Source organism: Leptosomus discolor, chromosome 16 (genome assembly GCF_034619465.1).
Source record: "Leptosomus discolor isolate bLepDis1 chromosome 16, bLepDis1.hap2, whole genome shotgun sequence".
Lineage (NCBI taxonomy): Eukaryota > Metazoa > Chordata > Aves > Leptosomiformes > Leptosomidae > Leptosomus > Leptosomus discolor.
In genome coordinates, this window is record NC_141406.1 from 16014630 (window position 1) to 16033938 (window position 19309).

General features: G+C 61.2%; 1 protein-coding gene across 1 annotated transcript in view; it reads left to right on the forward strand.

Moving 5' to 3' along the window:
* The window catches only part of SEZ6L (seizure related 6 homolog like), a 45509-nt gene extending 29145 nt beyond the window's left edge, over positions 1-16364 (forward strand). Inside the window, exons 3-17 of the mRNA XM_086473978.1 lie at positions 138-271; positions 6613-6805; positions 7352-7537; positions 7965-8130; positions 9013-9179; positions 10230-10424; positions 10515-10653; positions 12289-12485; positions 13722-13916; positions 14029-14220; positions 14447-14641; positions 15369-15401; positions 15552-15666; positions 15911-16013; positions 16335-16364. Of these exons, the coding sequence (XP_086330104.1) occupies positions 138-271; positions 6613-6805; positions 7352-7537; positions 7965-8130; positions 9013-9179; positions 10230-10424; positions 10515-10653; positions 12289-12485; positions 13722-13916; positions 14029-14220; positions 14447-14641; positions 15369-15401; positions 15552-15666; positions 15911-16013; positions 16335-16364 (2240 nt within the window). The remainder of the gene's footprint in view (positions 1-137; positions 272-6612; positions 6806-7351; positions 7538-7964; positions 8131-9012; positions 9180-10229; positions 10425-10514; positions 10654-12288; positions 12486-13721; positions 13917-14028; positions 14221-14446; positions 14642-15368; positions 15402-15551; positions 15667-15910; positions 16014-16334) is intronic.
* The last annotated feature ends 2945 nt before the right edge of the window (positions 16365-19309 follow it).

Sequence of the window (19309 nt, forward strand, 5' to 3'; positions counted from 1 at the left end):
TCTTCACTTTGATGGGGTTGGCTGCTGGAGCAGGGACCTGAGGCTGGGTTTTAGGGAAGCAGGAGCACCTGGGCGCGGGAGGGAGCTGCCGGGTGAGCCGTTCCCCCGGGACAATCACTGATACACGTTCCCCCCAGTCCTCTGCAGCATGAGCTTCCACGACCCCGAGGGCTACATTGACTCCACAGACTACCCCCCCCTGCCCCTGCACAGCTACCTGGAGTGCACCTACAACGTCACCGTCTACACGGGCTACGGTGTCGAGCTCCAGGTGAGAAGCGCGGTGGCGGAGGGGGGGATCACCATGGCCTGGCCCCCCTGCTCCGCAGCAGCAAATAGTGCAAAGCACCCGCAGTCTTGGGCACGGCTGCCCCGGGCACCGCACTTGCTAGAAAAACCCTTCCCAGGGAAAAAGCTGGGTTTTTCTTAGGCCTGTACGAGGGAACTGGTACACCCTGAACATCAGCGATGATCAAAGCATTAAAATGCCGTGCAATTAATTTAACGATGAGGCACTGGCAAGCAATTTGCAAAAAAAAAAAACAGGCACTCAGACTTGGTGGGAAGGGGCGAAGCAGCAGCGCTGTCTCCTCTCCAGCGCGGCCACCCGCCCTCTGCCCTCGCTCCCCAGCCTGCCGAGAGGTGTGCGGGCAGCCCCGAGGCATCTGGGTGGGCAGCCCAAGTCCCCTCTGCAGCCAGCATTTGCTCTGGATGGGTTTTGACAAGCAGCTCCTACACTGAAGCGGGGCCACGTCCCCTGACAACGGAAGGATAAAAACCACCCGGACACGCAGGCATTTTGCAGCAAAGCCCAGCAGCAGCAAGCATGCCTGCTGCGGCAGAGAGCCAGGGGTGAGTTTCTGCAGGAAGGCGTCTGTAGCTGCTGCGAGCTGGCAGGCACGGGCACACGGCGCAGCGGGCACGGCCGGCGCGGGTGCGGCACACCGTGTGCCAGGGCTGTGCAAACCCACCGGTGCCAGGGGGGGGTCTGGCCCAGGCAGACGTGCTTGGTCAGCTCTCCCCAAAATGCTGCATCCCACAGCCTGGCAAGGCTGGGAGCAGGGCAGGGGCCTTGACACGTTGCAGACACCATCCATCCAGTCTCCATGCTCTGGTGCGCAGCCCATTCTTGTTCGGGCGTTTTCCCCGTGTCACTATTTACATCCAATTAAAATCCATTAACTTTTAATCTGTGTAATTAAGAACGTGCATTAAAAGGAGTAGTAGTTCCAGTGAGCTTGTTCCTGCCGTCCCTCTGGCGGGCACCCGCAAGGGCTGACCTCCGTGGCACGGCTGTCCCCATGGCAGCGAGCCGCGGTGCAGAGGTGGCCCTGGGAGGTGGCAGGGCCGGGCAGCGGCAGCAGCGCAGCGGTGAGTGCTGGGCTGTGCGTGCGGCTCAGACACTTTTCCACGTTGGTAACTGTCTCTCCAAACCCGTGGGGTGCCAAAGACAGGCTGCTCTGCTGTAAATTCCCCTGCGTCCATAATCCATCAGGTGACACCGCTCCTGACCTCTCTCCATTGTGAACTGAGATTTTAATGGAGCATAAAATTAGCCTCTCCACCCCCCCGAGCTTTGCATTTCACTTTGCTGATGCTTCTGAACAGTTCAGACAAATTAAATCACAACAGCAGGTCCGCACTGGCTGAGCATGGCCTCATCTGGAGCTGGCTGAGTGTGCAGTCCGTCCGGCAACAGCTCCTCGGGTGCCCGAGGTGCCCATGGGCAGCTGGACAGGGCTGAGCCGCCCAGCTAGATGGGCACTGGTGAGAGCTGGAGGAGGATGGGCCCTGGGGCTGCACCCAGGAGCTGCTGCCTGCAGCAGAGTGCAGCAAAGCGCCTGCCTGTCCCAGGGTGGGCAGCAGCTCAGCAGAGGTTACAGAGGAGGGAAGGGGCTGCCAGTCCCTGCCCTGCTGCCCCAGGTGCCCACGGACGAGGACCAATGTGCTCCAGCACAGCAGCATCAGTGAGTGCTGACCCACCGCTGCAGGCTCCAAGCTCTGCAGGAGGCTTTTTAACCATTTGGGCAGCAGCAGCAACATGATTTATGTCCCAAGGAAGCTAGAAAGAGCGTTCATGGCAAGCGAGGCAGCAGATTGATCCCCTCTCTTTAGTTCGCACAAAGGGTGTCGCTGCTGGAGGAGGCACGCAGCTGGAGGAGGCACACAGCGAGGCGCAGGAGCATTGTCCCTGTTCACATGCAAACCTGGTTTTAAAACAGATCCAGGATGTCATCCCTGACCAGTGGGGCTGGTGCAGAAAGCTCTGGTCCTGTGGCTGGGACCTTCCCCCACCGCCGTGAGCAGGCTTTGCCGTAAGGACTCCCGGTGAGCCTGCAGGAGCAGCACGGAAGGCCGGCAGCCGAGGGAGCCGAACCTGGAGGTGTCCCTGCACAAACTGCCCCTGGCAGGGGGGGAACAGCCAGCTGGCAGCCAGCCCCAGACACAGCCAGCCCCTAACATCGCCAGCTCCAGCAACATCCCAGCCCCCCCGGCAACATCCCAGCCCTTGGCAGCATCCCAGCCCCTTGCCCCAGGGCTGGGGAACTGGGGCAGAGCACAGCACAGCGGAAGGGCCAGTAATCGTGGGGTTTGGGCTATCTCTAACCCTTGCCTCCCCTCCCAGGTGCCAGGACCTATGGCAGTGCACAGAGCAAACACAGGGCCCTGGGAACCACCCCAGCATCGTGCCTCGGTTTCCCCACCCGTAAACCAAGACCAACGGCCTCATTCTGTGCTGCTCTCCGGGTTGTGCTTTGGGGAGCCGTTAGCACAGACGTGCTGGCGGGTGGCAGCCCTAATTCTGTATTGTTGCCCACTAGAAGGGCTGGGACTGGAGGTGGCAGGGAGGACTGGTGACTGCAGCAGTGGCCCACAGGTCTGGGAAGCAGAGTAAGGGGTGCACTAGCTGGTACGAGCGGCTGACGGGCAGCAGGTACCACCGCTTATCCCCAATGTGTCGGCCTGGCTGGGGGCAATGCCCGTGCCCGAGCTGGGCTGGATGGCCGTTACCTCCCTGCTGCCCCCGCCCTTGTTTCACCCGGTGCTGATGAACTGACGAACTCTCTTCCATCACTTTTTAATTATTTCACACGTACAAGCGCTGCAAGCTTCAGTGGCTCCGAGGCTAATTGCATCGGGCAGGTGCTGGAGTAGCGCAGTGCAACTTCCTCAGCTGCCTCACCGTGATGTGGGTAATTGGTTCACATTTAAGTGATTTGGATTTAACTCACAGCCTCTGGAATGGAAATGGGCAGGGGAGACCTGGCTGGGTGAGGAGGAGTGGGGCTGACCTCTCCTGCCAGGATGGTGGGATGCTGCGGTGACCTGTGGGGGATTCCTCTTTTTGAGTGGGTTTGCTGGGGCTGAGCTGGGAGCTCTGGAGGGCAGACCCGCTCGGGGGGTGCTGGTTTCGGAGAGGCCAGGCCGGGCTGGGGAGCAGAGCCATGCAGGCGCTGCGATGCTCTGCGGTGGGGTGGCCTGGGGAGCTGGGGTGGATGGGCTCTGCGTGGAGCCTGGGCTGGTGTGCCCCCCTGTTACGAGCAGTGCATGGTCTCAGCAGGTCCTGCTGCTGGCTGGAGGTGAGGAAGCGTGCCCTGGAGAGCATGGGAGAGGGTCTCCCCCTGGATTTAGCTCAGGGCATGGGGAGGGCAGAGCAACTGCTGGTGATGCACTGCCTCTTACCTCTGAGAACCTTGTTAAAGGCATCTGCAGGAGAAAAGCCCCTGGGACAGGAAGGCACTGACCCTGCATGGGGGGTCATGTCTCCATGCAGGGCCCACAGGAGAGCCTGGTGGTGGCAGGAATGACTGTGGCATTGCAGCCCTGCCCTGAAATAGAGAGTGGGAGTGCAGAGCCCTGGGGCTGCTCCTGCAGACGCTCGGAGCCATTCAGGAGGCCACCAGGACCCTCCGGTTCCTTCCCTTGCACCCTTTGGGGTCAGACCCTCGCTCGCTGCAGGGGAAACCTGCCTTGGGTGAGGAGCAGGTGCAAAGCCTGGATGTCGGGCACGGTCTTGGGAAAGGCTGCCAGCAGACCTGCCTGGCGCTGGGGGCTACCTGGGGTGGCGTAAGAGCTCAGGGTCCCTGTTCGCCTCACTGCTGGCAGCCCCCCGCGCCCCCTGCAGCATCCTGGAGAGGGCTGTGCCTCAGCCTGCCCGCCCCCACGCCAGCAGGGTCGCACCATCGCAGCCCTCGGAGCCACGGAGCAGCCAGCTCTTCGAATGCTTAGTTAAATTATATTTATTTTTAAAATTCTTGAATCTTCTTGGCAGGAAGTAGAATTTCCCTAAAGAGATTTTTCTAGTGGGTGAGCAAGGCTGGCAGCCTGAATCGAGGATCCCTCCTGTCTTCCCAACAGACTCCTTAGGAGCTGACATTGGTGCAGTCTTTGATGAAAGCAAGAACTCGTCCTCCCCAGCCCCTGGCAGGAGCTCGCACATATGGTCCCTCTCGCAGCGGCTGACGGTCCCTGGCGCGAGGCCACCGCATCCGTCTGTACCCGCCGGTTACTCCAGCGCGGACGGGCTCCTCCGAGGATGCCTGCCCACCTGGTGCTGGCACGGGGCACGGCGGGTTCTCCGCCACGACACCTCTGCTCCTGGCCCCTCCGAGCCTGGGTTTACAGGAGGGGGAGGCTGACAGCAGAGCTGAGCGGTGCCCCCACCCCACGGCACCCTGCGAAGGACTGGGGAGATGCCGCTGCGTCCATCAGCTCCCTCCCTTCTGCAGAGCTCTGCCCGCTCGAGCTGCTCCTCCAAATCCCCTTCCCAGCGGCGGAGCTGGGGAGGGAGAGCAGGGCAGCTCGGCTGCAATCGGCTGCTCGGGGGGCACTCCTCAACATTTCTCTTTCTAATCTGCCGGAGTGATTTGGTGCTAGATAGCGGGCTTGATGCTAGTCATCACCGGAGGAAGCTGGCTGGAGGGAGCAGGTTTGTCTTTGAGTGATTTCAGAACAAAATGTGTTAGAAAAACCCTGGAAATGTCTTTGCAGTGATTCAGAGCTGGCTCGGGAAGCAGAACTCTGCCCCAGTGGGAGCTGGGGGGGAAGTCGTTAGCGTTGTGTGAAGCCCATTTAGTATCCCCAGATCCCACGCTCCAAATAATTCATCCCAAATAGCATTTAATTCATTCCATTCATTAGTAATTACATCTGAGCCACCCCACCAGACACGATGTGTGCACGCTCTGCTGGGAGGCATGTTTTCAGGACAAAACCTGGGGAAAAAGAAATGACGTGGGGCAGGTCGAGGTCCAGCACAGGCACTTGTTCTCTGTTTCCGACACGCCGTGCGGCTCCCAGGAGGACCAAGAACTGCTTTTCCCTGCAGTGAGGACTCCGCAGCGACCCAGCACCCCGCTGCACAATGAGGCAAAATCAGCTCCTTCTGGGTTAAAAGCATGGGCTGGGGTGAACCCAGGCACACTCTGACCCAGCCTGGGGGCTGCTCAGCTCAGCCCTGCAGCGAGGACTGGGCTTTTCCAGGCACCGTTCAGGGCTTATGGACCTTCAGGGCAGGCAGGGAGTTACTTGATGGGGTTGGGGTTGTTTCTCCAGAGGAAATCTCGTTTCTTCCAGCAGGCCAGAGGATGCCAAGCGCTGCTGGTGGCTCCGTGTGCAGTAGCAGCGTCCCTCAGAGCCGGGCACATCCCTGCCTTGTGCGCCGGGTGGGAGAGATGGGCACAGTTGTGACAACAGCAACAAATCCTTCTAGTCACAACATCGTCGGGAGCGCTCGCAATTACGGGCTAAGGCTGCGGTGTGTGCTAAATATAGAGCCCTGGTCCTCGCACACTTAAGGAAACAAATGATCTGATGAGCATCTTTCTGCTGAAACATGAGCCCATTTATTAAGCTAAATGGACGTGAAATGCAAATGTGAGGTTACTTTTCAGCTATTTCCAAATAATAATTAAAGCCTTTTGGGACTGCTCATTAGACACGTTTGCTGTGTGACTCCCCACCCACTCCCCGGTGTGGATGAGGGATCCTGGGGAGGATCCCTGGTGCACGGGGTGGATGGTGAGCACCGAGCCCTACAGAAGTACCCTGGTTTGGTTGCAGCACTGTGCTGGGCAGCCCAGCCCCAGCTGGGACCAGTGACCCCAGGCCATGGCCACGCTCCGTGCCGTGGTGCCTCAGGTCCGCTCCGTGGGTTGATGCAGGGGGAGTTGGGGCCCCACCACTACCCTGACTCATGGTACCCCTCCACCTTCCTCCGAACCCTCACTGCCTCTGCCTGCCTGCCCAAATCCGCAGTTTCAGCAGGGAAGCAGACGTGGGTCTGCTTGTGCTGCACAGGAGCATCCACCTTTGAGTGGCTCTAGCTGCCTGCACCCATTGTCCCAGGGGAGGGAGAAGGGGTCAGCAGGCATGGGGGTCCTTCCGGCTCGTGAGGAACACAGGCTGCTCCGTTGCTGCTAAACCAGCAGCTCCTGTCTTGCCACGAGCCCCCAGTGCTCAGAGCGGTGCAGAGGGAAGGCTGTGGTGGTGCCACGCTCTGAGGCTGTGGGTGCTGGGAGCGTTTGGGGCTGGGAGGTGTCTGCTTGCCCAGGACCCCGCCGGGACCCCTGCCTTCACCCCTGCAGCTCATGAGTGTCTGCTCCCACCCAGGTGAAGAGCGTGAACCTGTCGGACGGAGAGGTGCTCTCCATCCGCGGGGTGGATGGCGATGCCCTGGTGGTCCTGGCCAACCAGACCCTGCTGGTGGAGGGCCAGGTGATCCGCAGCCCCACCAACACCATCTCCGTCTACTTCCGCACCTTCCAGGACGAGATGGTGGGGACCTTCCAGCTCCACTACCAGGGTGGGTACCTCCCGGCTGCGGGTGCATGACTAGGGGTGGGAGGGGGTGTCCGTCCCACGGGGCTCAGCCCCTCGGGGTGCAGGGGTGGAAGGATGCCGGGCTCTGCCCTGGCAGAGCAGCCGAGCTCCCGTTGCACTGCATGCCCATGCTCAGAGCATCGGTGGGTTCAACAGGCACCGACGTCCCGGACCCCAGCGCTGGCTGTGCCCCTCACACCCACCTTGCCCCGTTTCTGTCCCCGTGCAGCAGCTCTTCCTGCACAGGCTCAGACTGCAAGTCTATTTTTCTCCTGGAAGAGCTATAAAAAATAGATGAGTTCAAGCGAATTCTTTTTAAATAGAAACTAGGTCTGGGCAAAAGCTGTAACAGGTGGAGAAGCTGCTAGCAGCGGGGTGGTGTGTCGGCGCTCTACAGCTGGCACCCGGTGGCGAGGTCTGTCCATGGCACCATGGGCACCGCCAGCACATCCTAAGCGCTCCCCCCTCGGCCGTGGGGCGGCTCGGAGCAGACAAGTCCTAAGCTCTGAAGTGTGTTTGCTCCTTCCAGTGTTTATGCTGAGCTGCAACTTTCCACGGAGACCTGACTTCGGCGACGTCACTGTGATGGATTTGCACTCGGGCGGAATTGCTCATTTTCACTGTCACCTGGGCTACGAGCTGCAGGGTCCCAGGGTGCTCACATGCATCAACGCATCGAGGCCGCACTGGAGCAGCCCAGAGCCAATCTGCTCAGGTACGCTCCTCGTCAGTTAGCCTCAGTGCTCAGAAAAACTGGGATCCCTGAAGAAAAAAAAATTAGAGTTGCTTTCTTCATGCCATGGGTTGAATGCAGTCCTGGGAGAGCGTGAAAGCAATGCCCAGCTCTGTGCCGAGGTGCTGCGGGTTTTCACATCAGTGGCAGCAGAATCTGCCTCCTAATTAGGCAGGTAAGGAAGGGAAATCACAGATTTTATGTGCATGGGTGAGCGTATATGGGTATACATAAAGCAAAGCCAAGCCAGGCAAGAGGTTCATGAATTAAAGACCGATGAGAAAAGCTGGGCAGGCATCAGCTCCCCCCCTTCACCGTGCAGAAGCCCCCGGAGCAAACGCCTGCCCGCACCCCTTGCCTTGCCCTGTGCCCTCGCCCGTCTCAGCGGGGCTGTGCTCTGTGTCGGCAGCGCCCTGCGGTGGGACAGTCCACAATGCCACCATCGGCCGCGTCCTCTCGCCCAGCTACACGGGGAACCAGTCGAGCAGCATGTATTGCGTGTGGGCCATCGGGGCCCCCCCGGGCCAGAAGCTGCACCTGCACTTTGAGAAGCTCCTGCTGACCGAGAAGGACAGGTGAGGCTCCAGGAGATGCTCGTGCGCCAGGTGCTGCCAGGTCAGTGGTGAGCCTGGTTCCCTGCGTCCCCAGGAGTTTGGCTCTTCCTTGGGTGAGGAGCAGGGCGCTTTGCCTGGCACTAAATACACCAAAGCCTGGAAGCTCCCAGCTGGTCTCAGCTCCTCCACCTCGCACCTCCTGCCCTCCTGGTGCCCAAGATGTGGGTATCCCGGGAGGCAGCACCGACTTCAGCTAGGAGTGCAGCACGGAGGAGGCTGCCAGCCAGAGGATGGTGGGGACAGGGGCAGAGAAGGGTCCTGATGCAAAGAGGAGGTTCCTGATTCGGGTGCTCGAGTGCTCAGGAGGCACAATGGGTCTTGGAGCAAAAAAAGCTGCAAGAGGCAGGGGCAGAGCACCAGCCCCCGCTATCCCGAGGCCCTGCGCTTTGTGCCAGGGGATATTGCTGGTCTCCTGCTCCCGCTAGCTGTGGGGTGATGCAGTGTGCTGTGTCGCACCTCTCCCCTCCCAAATACCCAAAGCCCAGCACTGCTCATCGCCACAGCACAAGGAGCTGCAAGTCCTCTGCTATCAGGATCCGTGACACAAAGCACACACTTATGGTGCTGATGCTTGTGTTTAAACAGCATTAACATTCAGTCTGGTAACAGGCAGTAAAGCAGGTTTATGATGTGTAGTAAAATCAAAGAATAAAGCCCCTGTTTATGACACAGTAAAAGAGACTTATCTGGCTGGTGAATGTTCGTTTGCACCATTTCTTTAAAATGCCACGATCCAAGAGCACTGGAGAGCGGGCACTGGAGCAGTGACGGGTAGCTGAGCGATGCTCCGGTGGGGATGCGGGGACACTTCTCCCGTGTAACATGCCGTGTCTTCTCATGCAGGATGGTGGTGTACAGCGGGGACACGAACCAGTCCGCCGTCCTCTACGACTCGCTGCGTGCCGACAGCGTGCCCTTCGAAGGGGTGATCAGCGATGGCTCCTCCATCAGGATCGACTTCCTTGCGGAGGAGCCCGCGGCTGCCACGGCTTTCAACATACGCTTTGAAGGTGATGGGCTCTTGGTTCGCTATCCCTGAGAGCAGCAGCCCGGCCTCAGCCAATGCTCCTGGGCCCGGGGACATTCAGGCAATTAACAGAGATACAGCCGTAGGAAGGGTCTCGGCTGCCCCCGGCACTGGCAGACCTGGTGCTTCGCTGTGCCGCTGCCCTCACATCGCTGGAGGCAGGCAGGGCAACCCACGCCTCGCCTGGGGCTGGAGTAGCTTTGGGGAATATGTTTTCCTGGAAAGAAATAGGAAAAGAAATCATGAAAAGTCATTTATCCCAACAGAAATGTTCATCACTAAGCTGAGTGTCCTGTGCCCGCCACAGGGCAGCCCTGAGGCAGTGGGTACCTGTGTCCAGGATGGGACCCCTCCAAACCTGGGCTGAAAAGGCCATCGGTGCCCAGGGAATCACACAGCCCGTGGTGACCATCGCCACCAAAGGCCCGGTCTGTCCCCTTCCCTCGGTCCCCGTAGCATGGCACTGCTGGGCACTGAGCCCACACCGGCTGCTGGCACAGGGGCTGTCCCGGCTCTTGCCCCCACCGCAGCACTTGCTCACTAAGCTGCCTCCCTCCAGACCCACCAGTGGCTCCTTCGGGCACTGGGCAAACCCAGGGCAACTCACACAGATTTGCTCCATTGTCATTTAAGCGCATCCTGCTGCGGGGATCAGCCCCGGGGAGCCCCACAGCTCTGAGCCAGCTCAGTAAGGCGCAGTAATCCCGTGGGAGATTGCTCAGCAAATACAACAACCGGCAACACGGCGAGTGTGTTCCTGATGCTGACACACAATGGAAGTGGGGTTTGGTTAAGCCGGCATGGCTCAGGACAGATAAACTGTTGTTAATCCTAATTGCCTGTAAAATATGCCATGGAAGAGGCCAGCCAGGCGCAGCGGGGATGGAGCGACGGGTTTCCAGCTGGGGATGGCAGCAGAGCCCAGGGCTCACCTAGCAAACCCCCAGAGCTGAGGGGGTGAGGAGCAGGGGAAGGCAGCGCTCCCCCCAGCCGCCCCCACGCCCCTACGGCTAACGGGGGGGTTCTCTTCCAGCCTTCGAGCGGGGCCACTGCTACGAGCCCTACATCCAGAATGGGAACTTCACCACCTCCGACCCCACCTACAACCTGGGCACCACCGTGGAGTTCACGTGTGACCCCGGGCACTCCCTGGAGCAGGGCCCCGCCGTCATCGAGTGTGTCAACATGCGGGACCCGTACTGGAACGACACGGAGCCGCTGTGCCGAGGTCAGTCCCTGCCCCGCGGGGTAATGCTGGGCAGTGGTGCGAACACCCCTGGGACCCCGGGTGAGCCCTGCCTGCCTCTTGCTCCCGCAGCCATGTGCGGGGGGGAGCTGACCGCCGTGGCTGGGGTGATCCTGTCCCCCAACTGGCCGGAGCCCTATGCGGAGGGGGAGGACTGCATCTGGAGAGTCCACGTCGGCGAGGAGAAGCGGCTCTTCCTGGACATCCAGCTGTGAGTAGTCCAGACCTTGGTGCTTGTCTCTGCCCCACCAGTGCTCAGCCCACTCTGCTGCGGTATCCCCACTCCCTTTGCCCCAGGGACCCACACCGCTTCCTGTTCCCCCCCTCGGAGCTTTCCTAATCCCCTATGACATACTGTGCACCGGGGGGAGGTCCAGGGCAGTACCAAGTGCTGCTCCCCGAGTTCAAAGCGCTGTTACAGCACCCGTTGCAGTAGTTAATTGCTCCTGAGATGCCTTCTGAACTCCTCCAGAGCGAAGCCGCAGGGAGCAGTGCCACAGCAGCACATGGATATGTGCAGCTCAGGGTGACACAAGCACCATCATGAGCTGGTTCATACGGGGCTAGGAAAGCCTAGGGATATCCATGAGCTGGAAAGCTCAGCTTAGGCTTTGGGCTGAATGGGATACAGACAGTCCTGTAGGGATACGGGATTCAAGGTCAGGCTGGGAGCCCTTGGCACGATAATGCTACCGATGCAAAAGGAATGTCCTTTGATGCTATTCTAGGTTTTCAAGAGGAGGGCATGTTTCAAATAGGGGCTTAGAGTCATAAAGATTATAAAGATTTCTGTAAAATCAAAAGTGAGAGCTCCCAGTGCACCTCTCCTGGCTTTGTGGGTGCTTGGACTGAGAACCGGAGGCCAGGCGATTTGAAGTCATCAAACATAAATGTCACTGAGAAAATCATGTTTGACAGAAAGCAGAGATTTACTACAAATGTCAGCTTGCCATGGGGATTAGCTGGGCACCTTCCAAGAACATTCTTAATAAAACATTTGGGGATCAGCTCAAGCGTCCCCAAACAAGGCTGAATTAGACAGGCCAACGTGCAGGGCAGGGGTCCCGCAGTGACCAGGCATGTCCTGGGCCCACAAGTACAGTGCACACACAGCCAGCCGGAGCCTGCCCGTGTGCAGGAGTCCAGGCTTTGCTGGGAAAGTTGCTTCAGCCTCAAACCTGATGGAGAATCCTCCTGCGGGGCTGGGAGCATCCTGGTGCTCTCCCCTGTGGGGAAGGGGAGACACGGTGTCCCTGCCCCAACCCCTTGCTGTCCCAGCCTGGTGGCAGAGCGCCGGGTGCTGGCTGTGCCCCCCAGCACTGGTGAGCCTTGCTGGCCCACAGGATGGTGGCAAGCAGGGGATGGCGATGCCTGTGCCTGTCCTTGGGGCTGATCCCATCGCCTCACCCACGCTACCAGCACCGACCAGGCGGCGGTGGGGCTGCAGGTGTTGCAGAGGCACAGCCTGGCAGCAGGGCTGGCAGCCCCGGGGCAATATTTCCCCCCCTCCTTTTGGGGATGCTCATCCACCACCCGCCCTTTCCCTGGGAGTAAGGAGAGAACCCCTTGTCCCCTGCCGCGCCGGGGGCAGCCCCATCCCTGCTGCAGACGGGGTGGATGGAGGCTGCTGCCGGTGCCGGCCCTGCCTCTGGAGCAGGGTTTTCTGCCTGCCCTGCCTGCCCCGCCTGCCCTGCCTGCCCTGCCTGCCCTGCCTGCCCGCAGGATGCCGGGCATCCCCGGCAGAGCCGCTCCGGCTCCATCCGCGGGCCGCCACTGCTCTCTGCTGGCAGCGGGGACCGTCGCGTCCCGCCGGGGCTCCCTGCCCACGCCGAGCTCTGCTTTCCAGCCTCAACCTCACCAACAGCGACATCCTCACCATTTACGACGGGGACGAGCTCACCGCCCGCATCCTGGGGCAGTACGTGGGCAGCAGCGGCCCCCAGAAGCTCTACTCCTCCAGCCCCGACCTCACCATCCAGTTCCACTCGGACCCCGCCGGGCTCATCTTCGGGAAGGGGCAAGGCTTCATCATGAACTACATCGGTAGGGAGAGCGGGGTGCCGGGTGCCTCCCCTGCCCTGCTACGGCCCAGGCTGTCCAGGGCCGGGTTTGGGAGCTGGGGGGAATGGCTGGGACACCAGCACTCCTCTCCACAGCCCACCGAGCTCCTGCAGGAACCACCAGCCCCGCTGCAGGTCTCTGGGTCAGTCAGTTTGGGGTGTCCGTGTACATCTCCCCTTTTCCAGGCTGGTTCTGCGGGAGGGCAGCAGCGGTTTTCATCCCTGTTAGCACAGTGCCACTGTGGAGCGGAACAGGGAGAGAAAAATTGCAGGAAAAAAGGGGTGCAAGGACCCGCACGCACACACACACACACGCACGCACACGCGCGCGCTGTCAGGCGCGAAGCAGAAGGCACCGCGGCGAGGTGTCCCCCTAGGAGAGGCCGCTGAAGCCAGTCCCCAGGTGTGCTCCCGCGATGGGTGTTCCCAGCTCACCGCTCCTTGCTCCGGAGAAGTTTGTCTACACCTAGAGACGTCTGTTCGCATCGTCCTTCGGCACAGCCATGCCTGCCAGGCTGGGGCAGCTGATGTCCAAGGAAGGGACAAGGGCTGGGAAGGGCACGCTTTCCCCATGACTGCCTGCCTCTCCCGCTGCCTGCCTCTCCCCCTGCCTGTCTCCCCCTGCCAGACCTCTTCCAAGTGTGTTTTCTTTCCACTGCTGACAGCCCCCGTTACGACAAGCAGAGAGCAAGCTGCAGTGCAGATCACCCGCGAGGCTGCAGGTCCCCTCCTCGGCATGCTGCGGCACACGCGGCCGGGCTCGGCCGGGGGCACAGGCGTGGGGCAGGGGAGCGCAGGGCAGAAACCCCTCACTGGAGCAAACCAGCCGTGCCATGACCACGGCATCTGCACTGCTCCTCTCCCGCGCCCGCAGCCAGAGCTGAGCCCGGTGTCCCCAGGCTGCTCTTTTTGTCCTGACCCTGGCACAGGCACAGCCCTGTGCTCATCAGCACAGCCCCCCGGCTGCTTTTGGGGTCAGGGCTGGGGAGGCTTCAAAGAGCCCCCGTTACCCACCTCTGCCCCGCTGCCCCTTCCCTCCACCCCGGGGATGCCACCTACAGAGTGGGCTGCCCGCCGTGGCTGTGCCCTTTGCGGGGCTGGAGAGCTCTTGGGGAGGGACATGGCAAAGAGCTGTGTGTCCTTGTGCGGCGGCTCGGAGGAGGGCTGTGCCGTGGGGTCCCACTCGGTGGGTGACAGCCAGCGTCTCTCTGGGCTGCAGAAGTGTCCCGCAACGACTCCTGCTCCGACCTGCCCGAGATCCAGAACGGCTGGAAGACCACGTCGCACACGGAGCTGGTGAGAGGGGCCAAGATCACCTACCAGTGTGACCCGGGGTACGACATCGTAGGGAGCGACACCCTCACCTGCCAGTGGGACCTCAGCTGGAGCAGCGACCCCCCCTTCTGCGAAAAGAGTAAGTGCCCCAAGCAACGTGCCACTGTCCCCATCGCATCCCCATGAGCCACGCCGCTTTGTAAGGCTGCGGGTCCCTGCTGCTCCCCGCTCAGACGGCCTCTTCTCCCCAGTTATGTACTGCACGGACCCGGGGGAGGTGGAGCACTCGACCCGCCTCATCTCTGACCCGGTGCTGCTGGTGGGCACCACCATTCAGTACACGTGCAACCCGGGCTTCGTGCTGGAGGGCAGCTCGCTGCTGACCTGCTACAGCCGCGAGACGGGGACGCCCATCTGGACCTCGCGGCTCCCGCACTGCGTCTGTAAGTTCAGGTGGTTTCTCCTGCTCTCCCGCCGCTTGGGGGGGTCCCAGGAAGCCCCTTCCTGTGGCCGAGACCTTCCCCAGCTGCAGAGCTTTGAGCTCCCTGAAAGGGGGATGGGGTGAGGTCTGGGGTGCTTCCCCGCTGCTTCCTGGGCTCCTTCTCCCCCTTGGCAGCGCAAGCCCTGGGGCTCGCCCTGGGGCTCACCCCGGGATGTGTTCCCTTTCAGCCGAGGAGTCGCTGGCCTGCGATAACCCAGGATTGCCAGAAAACGGCTACCAAATACTTTACAAGCGCCTCTACTTGCCAGGAGAGTCCTTGACCTTCATGTGCTATGAGGGCTTTGAACTCATGGGGGAGGTTACCATCAAGTGCATCCTGGGCCAGCCATCCCACTGGAGCGGACCCCTGCCCATCTGCAAAGGTAATGGCGGGGGCGGCTGGGGGGTGTGGGGACAGCCAGCGCCTCTGTCCCCAAGTCGGGACAGTCCAGGCACCTTCGTCTGGCTGCAGACCCCCAGCGGTTCTCTAGCTGCGAGCTAAACTCATCCGAGACCTGGGTGCTCCTCTGGATTTGTGCTGAGCAGGCTCTGCTGCCCCAGGGAGGGGGAGTAGACCCTCTGGCCACCCTGCTGGTGGGGGGAGGCATGCGGGGTGGGCCTGGCCGCTCACTTGCTCTTCTCGCTTTGTAGCCCCCCGCAGCGGTTTGCCCCAGCGCAGCGGGGATGCTCTCCTTGGGCGCCCGCTGAGGCGGGAGAGCTCAGCCCCAGGAAACCCTCCAGGCGCTGGTCTGAATAAGGCCTGGGTTTAGTGTGCTTTCTGGACACGGGAGGACCCTCCCGTTGCCACTAAGCTGCAGGGATGAATTGTTCATTGCTACTCAATAAGTGGAGACCACATCTCCCGGGTTCTCTGGAGGGCACCAGCACCCCAGGCAGAGCCGTCCTGCCGGCACCTCACTCGCCCAGCCCACTCGGTCCCATACAATCACCCACATAGCCTGAGAGCTGGTTAAAAACGGAAAGTTTGCAGCGTGGCTTGGGGCCAAACAGGGCAGCAAGACCCCAGGCCTAAGCTCCCCGTGCAGCCAACAGCTGCCAGCGCCCAGTCAAACCCAGTTACGTACCAATAACTCTCTATTTCTCTTCCAGTGAATCAAGACAGCTTTGAACATGCCCTGGAAGGTGAGTGGTGTGCATTCGCTGGATGAGCCTCAGGCAGGGTGCTCAGCCAGAGCCTGTATGGAGCCCAGGAGGAGGGAGGGGAGAACTGGAGGCAGAGAGGGGCTCAGGAGGTGCTTGTGCATGCCAACATAATAGACCTTGTCCTTTCAGTAGCAGAAGCTGCTGCAGAGACATCGCTTGAGGGGGGAAACATGGCCTTAGCCATATTCATCCCAGTGCTGATCATCTCCTTGCTGCTGGGAGGAGCGTACATCTATCTCACAAGGTGGGCTGGGGAGCTGGCGGCAGAGCCCCGTGGGGCCGTGGCCAGGGCTGGCTCAGCGTCACCGTGCCCTCACCAGCCACAGGTCCCGGGCACGGTGCTGGGGAGCCGGGCAGCGAGCTCTTGCTCCGGGGTCTCTGGAGAGCTGGCGGGGAGCTGGGATGGGGGGAACGTGGGAGGACGGGGCTGGTCATGCTCTGTTCTGGGGTCGTGCTGTGCAGCCCCGTGACTCGTGTCTCCCCCGCAGGTGTCGGTACTACTCCAGCCTCCGCCTGCCCCTCATGTACTCCCACCCCTACAGCCAGATCACGGTAGAAACAGAATTCGACAACCCAATTTATGAGACAGGGGTGAGTCCAGCTGTGCCCATTCCCCCCCTGGGGTCCATCCTGATGAGGCAGAGAGGGTTTCGCCGGGCGTGCAGCAACGGGATGAGCCCACCCATCCTGATGCGGGAGCGCCGAGTAACGGGGCGGGGGGGTCCATCCCTGTCGGTCGCTCCCGAGGGGCCGGGTGGGCTCTGGCGGGCAGGAGGAGATGGAGGGGGCTGCAGGGAGGGCTTTGCTTCCCCGGGAGCAAAACAGCACCCAGGGCCCCTTTTGCTGCCTGGAAATGGGGAGATCATCCCAAAACGCAGCTGCTGCCCTCAACTGGCTTTTCCTCCTTTTCAGGAAACAAGAGAATACGAAGTTTCGATATAAGGACAGTGGTAAGAGAGTCTCCGGCTGCGAACTTAATGTGCTCTCATAGAACTTCCTCAGTAACTAATCCAGAGACCACGTGGAGTTTGGTTGGACCCCCCGGACCTGCTGTTGTCTTTCCTTTTGCCTCTTTATTGAAGATTTTACTGTTTTCTTCACTGTATTTATTCTATTTAAACTGCGATAGGTGTGCTGCAGAGCCCTGGGCGCAGGCAGCAGCGGGAGCCGGGGCAGAACCAGGTCCCGGCAAGGCCAGGGCGGCTCGGGGGCACCCACTGTCCTCCCCCCGGCACGGCGGCGCGTCCCCCGGCACTGCCCACACACACGCAGAGGGATTTTTGCGGTTCTGATGTTGTTAAAAATTAAAGATGTCTCCATTGCAAGAGCCTGCAGTTGATTGCTGGGAGCTGAGGTAGGTGCAGGGTTTGCCGCAGGGTCCCGCCAGCGCTGCCAGCCCTGCCCAGCCCGCAGCTCCCCACTCCCCTTGCCCCAAGCGGGAGCTGCTGCTGGGGGCTGGGGGCTTGTGTGCCACCGGCCCGGCGACCGTCCTCGCTGTGGGGAAGTGGAGCACGGCTCAGGAAAGCTGCCGGCCGGCACGGAGCCCCGCTTGCCATGCCGGGGAGCAGGGGACGGCCTGGCACATACGAGGTACGCGCCACTTTCTTTTCCCACTTTGCTTTGGATGCTGGAGAGGCAGCGAGCCAGGACTCACAGCTCTGCGGAGAAGCATTAACCAGTGACCCCACAGCAGCCCACTACCCGGGAGCTATGGGAAACTTTCCTGGGCACCGGGAGTGGAGCAGCCGGTGCCCCTTGCTCACACCAATTGTTCCTCTTCAGTAACACTGGCCCTTGCCAGGAAAACCCTGGTCCCGCTCACGGCCGGAGGTCCCCCCTTGCCCCCCGGTAGCACCTCAGGGTAAGCAGGATGGACTGGCCTCCCCGCCACGCTCCTGCCGGCTGCGGAGCTGCCCTTGGCTGCAGGGGGGTCACTGCCCACCCTGGGGCGCGGGCACAGTGCCGGGCAGAGACCGGGGCAGCGTAGCCCACCCGGCACCTCCCGCCCAGGTCCCCACGGCTCTGCAGCTCCCACCCGAACCCCTCCCCAGGGTTGGCACCTCGCTGGGGCTCACGGCTGAGCAGGAGACAGAGAGGGGCCCGGGATGGAGGCAGAGGTGTTTTGGAGAGAGGAAGGCAGGCGGGCAGCGTGGCCAGGTCTGGCACAGGAGCCCAGCCCGTGGGGAGCAGGACGGGCAGAAACCAGCCCATGGAAGCTGGTCCCACCGCAGGTGAACCCCAGCTCGACCCTCTGCATCCCCTGAGCTCCTCTGCTGCCTTTGCCCCTGCCAGAGCTGGACAGCAGCGGGGCTGCCCCCCATCTGTGGGACGGGGACCCCAAAATGGCCATCACCTTCTCGGGCTCCCCTGCACTGCCAGCACCCAGCCAGGCCCTGGGGAGGGCAGTGAAGCCACCGACATGTCCTTGGCTGCTGGTGTCTTACTTTTGTCCTTGTAGAACAGCAATGGTAACCACGGGAGGCTGGTTTAGTTTTGGGATGGTTAGTGCATCTCTGCAGTGTACAGCTGAGACTTAGGTTTTTTTCCTTTAAAAACAATGAATGTGTGTTTGTAATTTGTAAAGGTTAAAAAAAAAAAAAAAAAAGAAAAGAAAAAAATGTGCCAAAAATGTACTAAGCATTTCATTTCCCTTCATATATGTCTGTTTTTATAAGAACAATGTGAAAATTGCTGGGATTAAATATTTTTGAACATGATAAAGGACTGCCGTGGGAAGCTCTAGCGTTCAGTATCACCTCCATACAAATGGTTCTGTATTCTTAACTGGCTGAAATACGTTTGCGGAGACTTGGACTGCAGGCAGGCCCGTGAAGTGGTCCTGCTGCACAGGCACGGGGGCACAGCCGTGCCAGGGGAGGTGAGTGCTGGGTACGTCACACGCTCCACCGCAGGATGGTGGCCCGATGCCTCTGGCTTGGCTCTGAGAGCAGTTTCCAGGGGCCACATCCTGCCCTGGTGCAACCCCACAGTGTCCCCTTGCTCCCATGGGATGGAGGCGGCCGAGCCCTGCTGGGACACAGAGTGAGCTGGCACAGCCCTGGGGACACCTCTCCTCTGCCCCACGGGAGCCAGCGCCGGCTCCCCTGCACCCTCCCAAACCCAGCCTCACCCCTTCCTCAGCATCGCCCGTGCCAGCCCAGCCACAGCGATGCCTCGTGGGGTGGGTGGGGGTCTGGGTCCTGCCCCAAGGCACTGGGACCCCGCCGGAGACCCATGCCCATGTCACTGAGGCTGTGCAGAAGGTTTGGGAGAGCCCTGCTAGCCCAGCCCCGCAGGGCAGGGGGCCTTTGGGGACCCATCCCACCCTGATGACCCATGGCTGTCACCCAGTATCTCCCATGGGACACAGGCTGGCTGGGCAGGGCATCTCCCCAAAACCACAGTGAGAATATGGGGGGTGGGGTGGGGGGGTGGGGGCAGCGGGGCTGCCCGTACAGCTCTGCACTGGCCTCATCCTGCACGGCTCGGCTCGGGGATGATCTTGGGGCTTGGGAGCCTCTCCAGGCTGAGCTGCTCCGGCAGGGGTTCATCTCTGCCCCCTGCCCGCAGGTCTCCTCCTGAAGCAGCCCTCCGGGAGCCAGCCGGGCCCTGTCACCTCCCTGGGGAGTGTCAAAAGCATCAGGCGTGCGCAGGGCAGGGTCCGGCTCGTGGGACCCCTGGGGGTCTGCGGGATGGCCCCGAGCACGGCCCCACTCTGGGAGCGTGGTGGCAGGACGGTGGCTGTCACCGCCTGGCCAAGGCGTGGGGCCACTAGGAAATCCCAGGTTAAATCTCATTTCCCAGCGCCTGCAGAGTCCCAGCTTTCCCTGGCAGCGGCAGCGGCTGGGGGTGCACAGCCCACCCAGCACCCTGGGAAATGTCCTCTC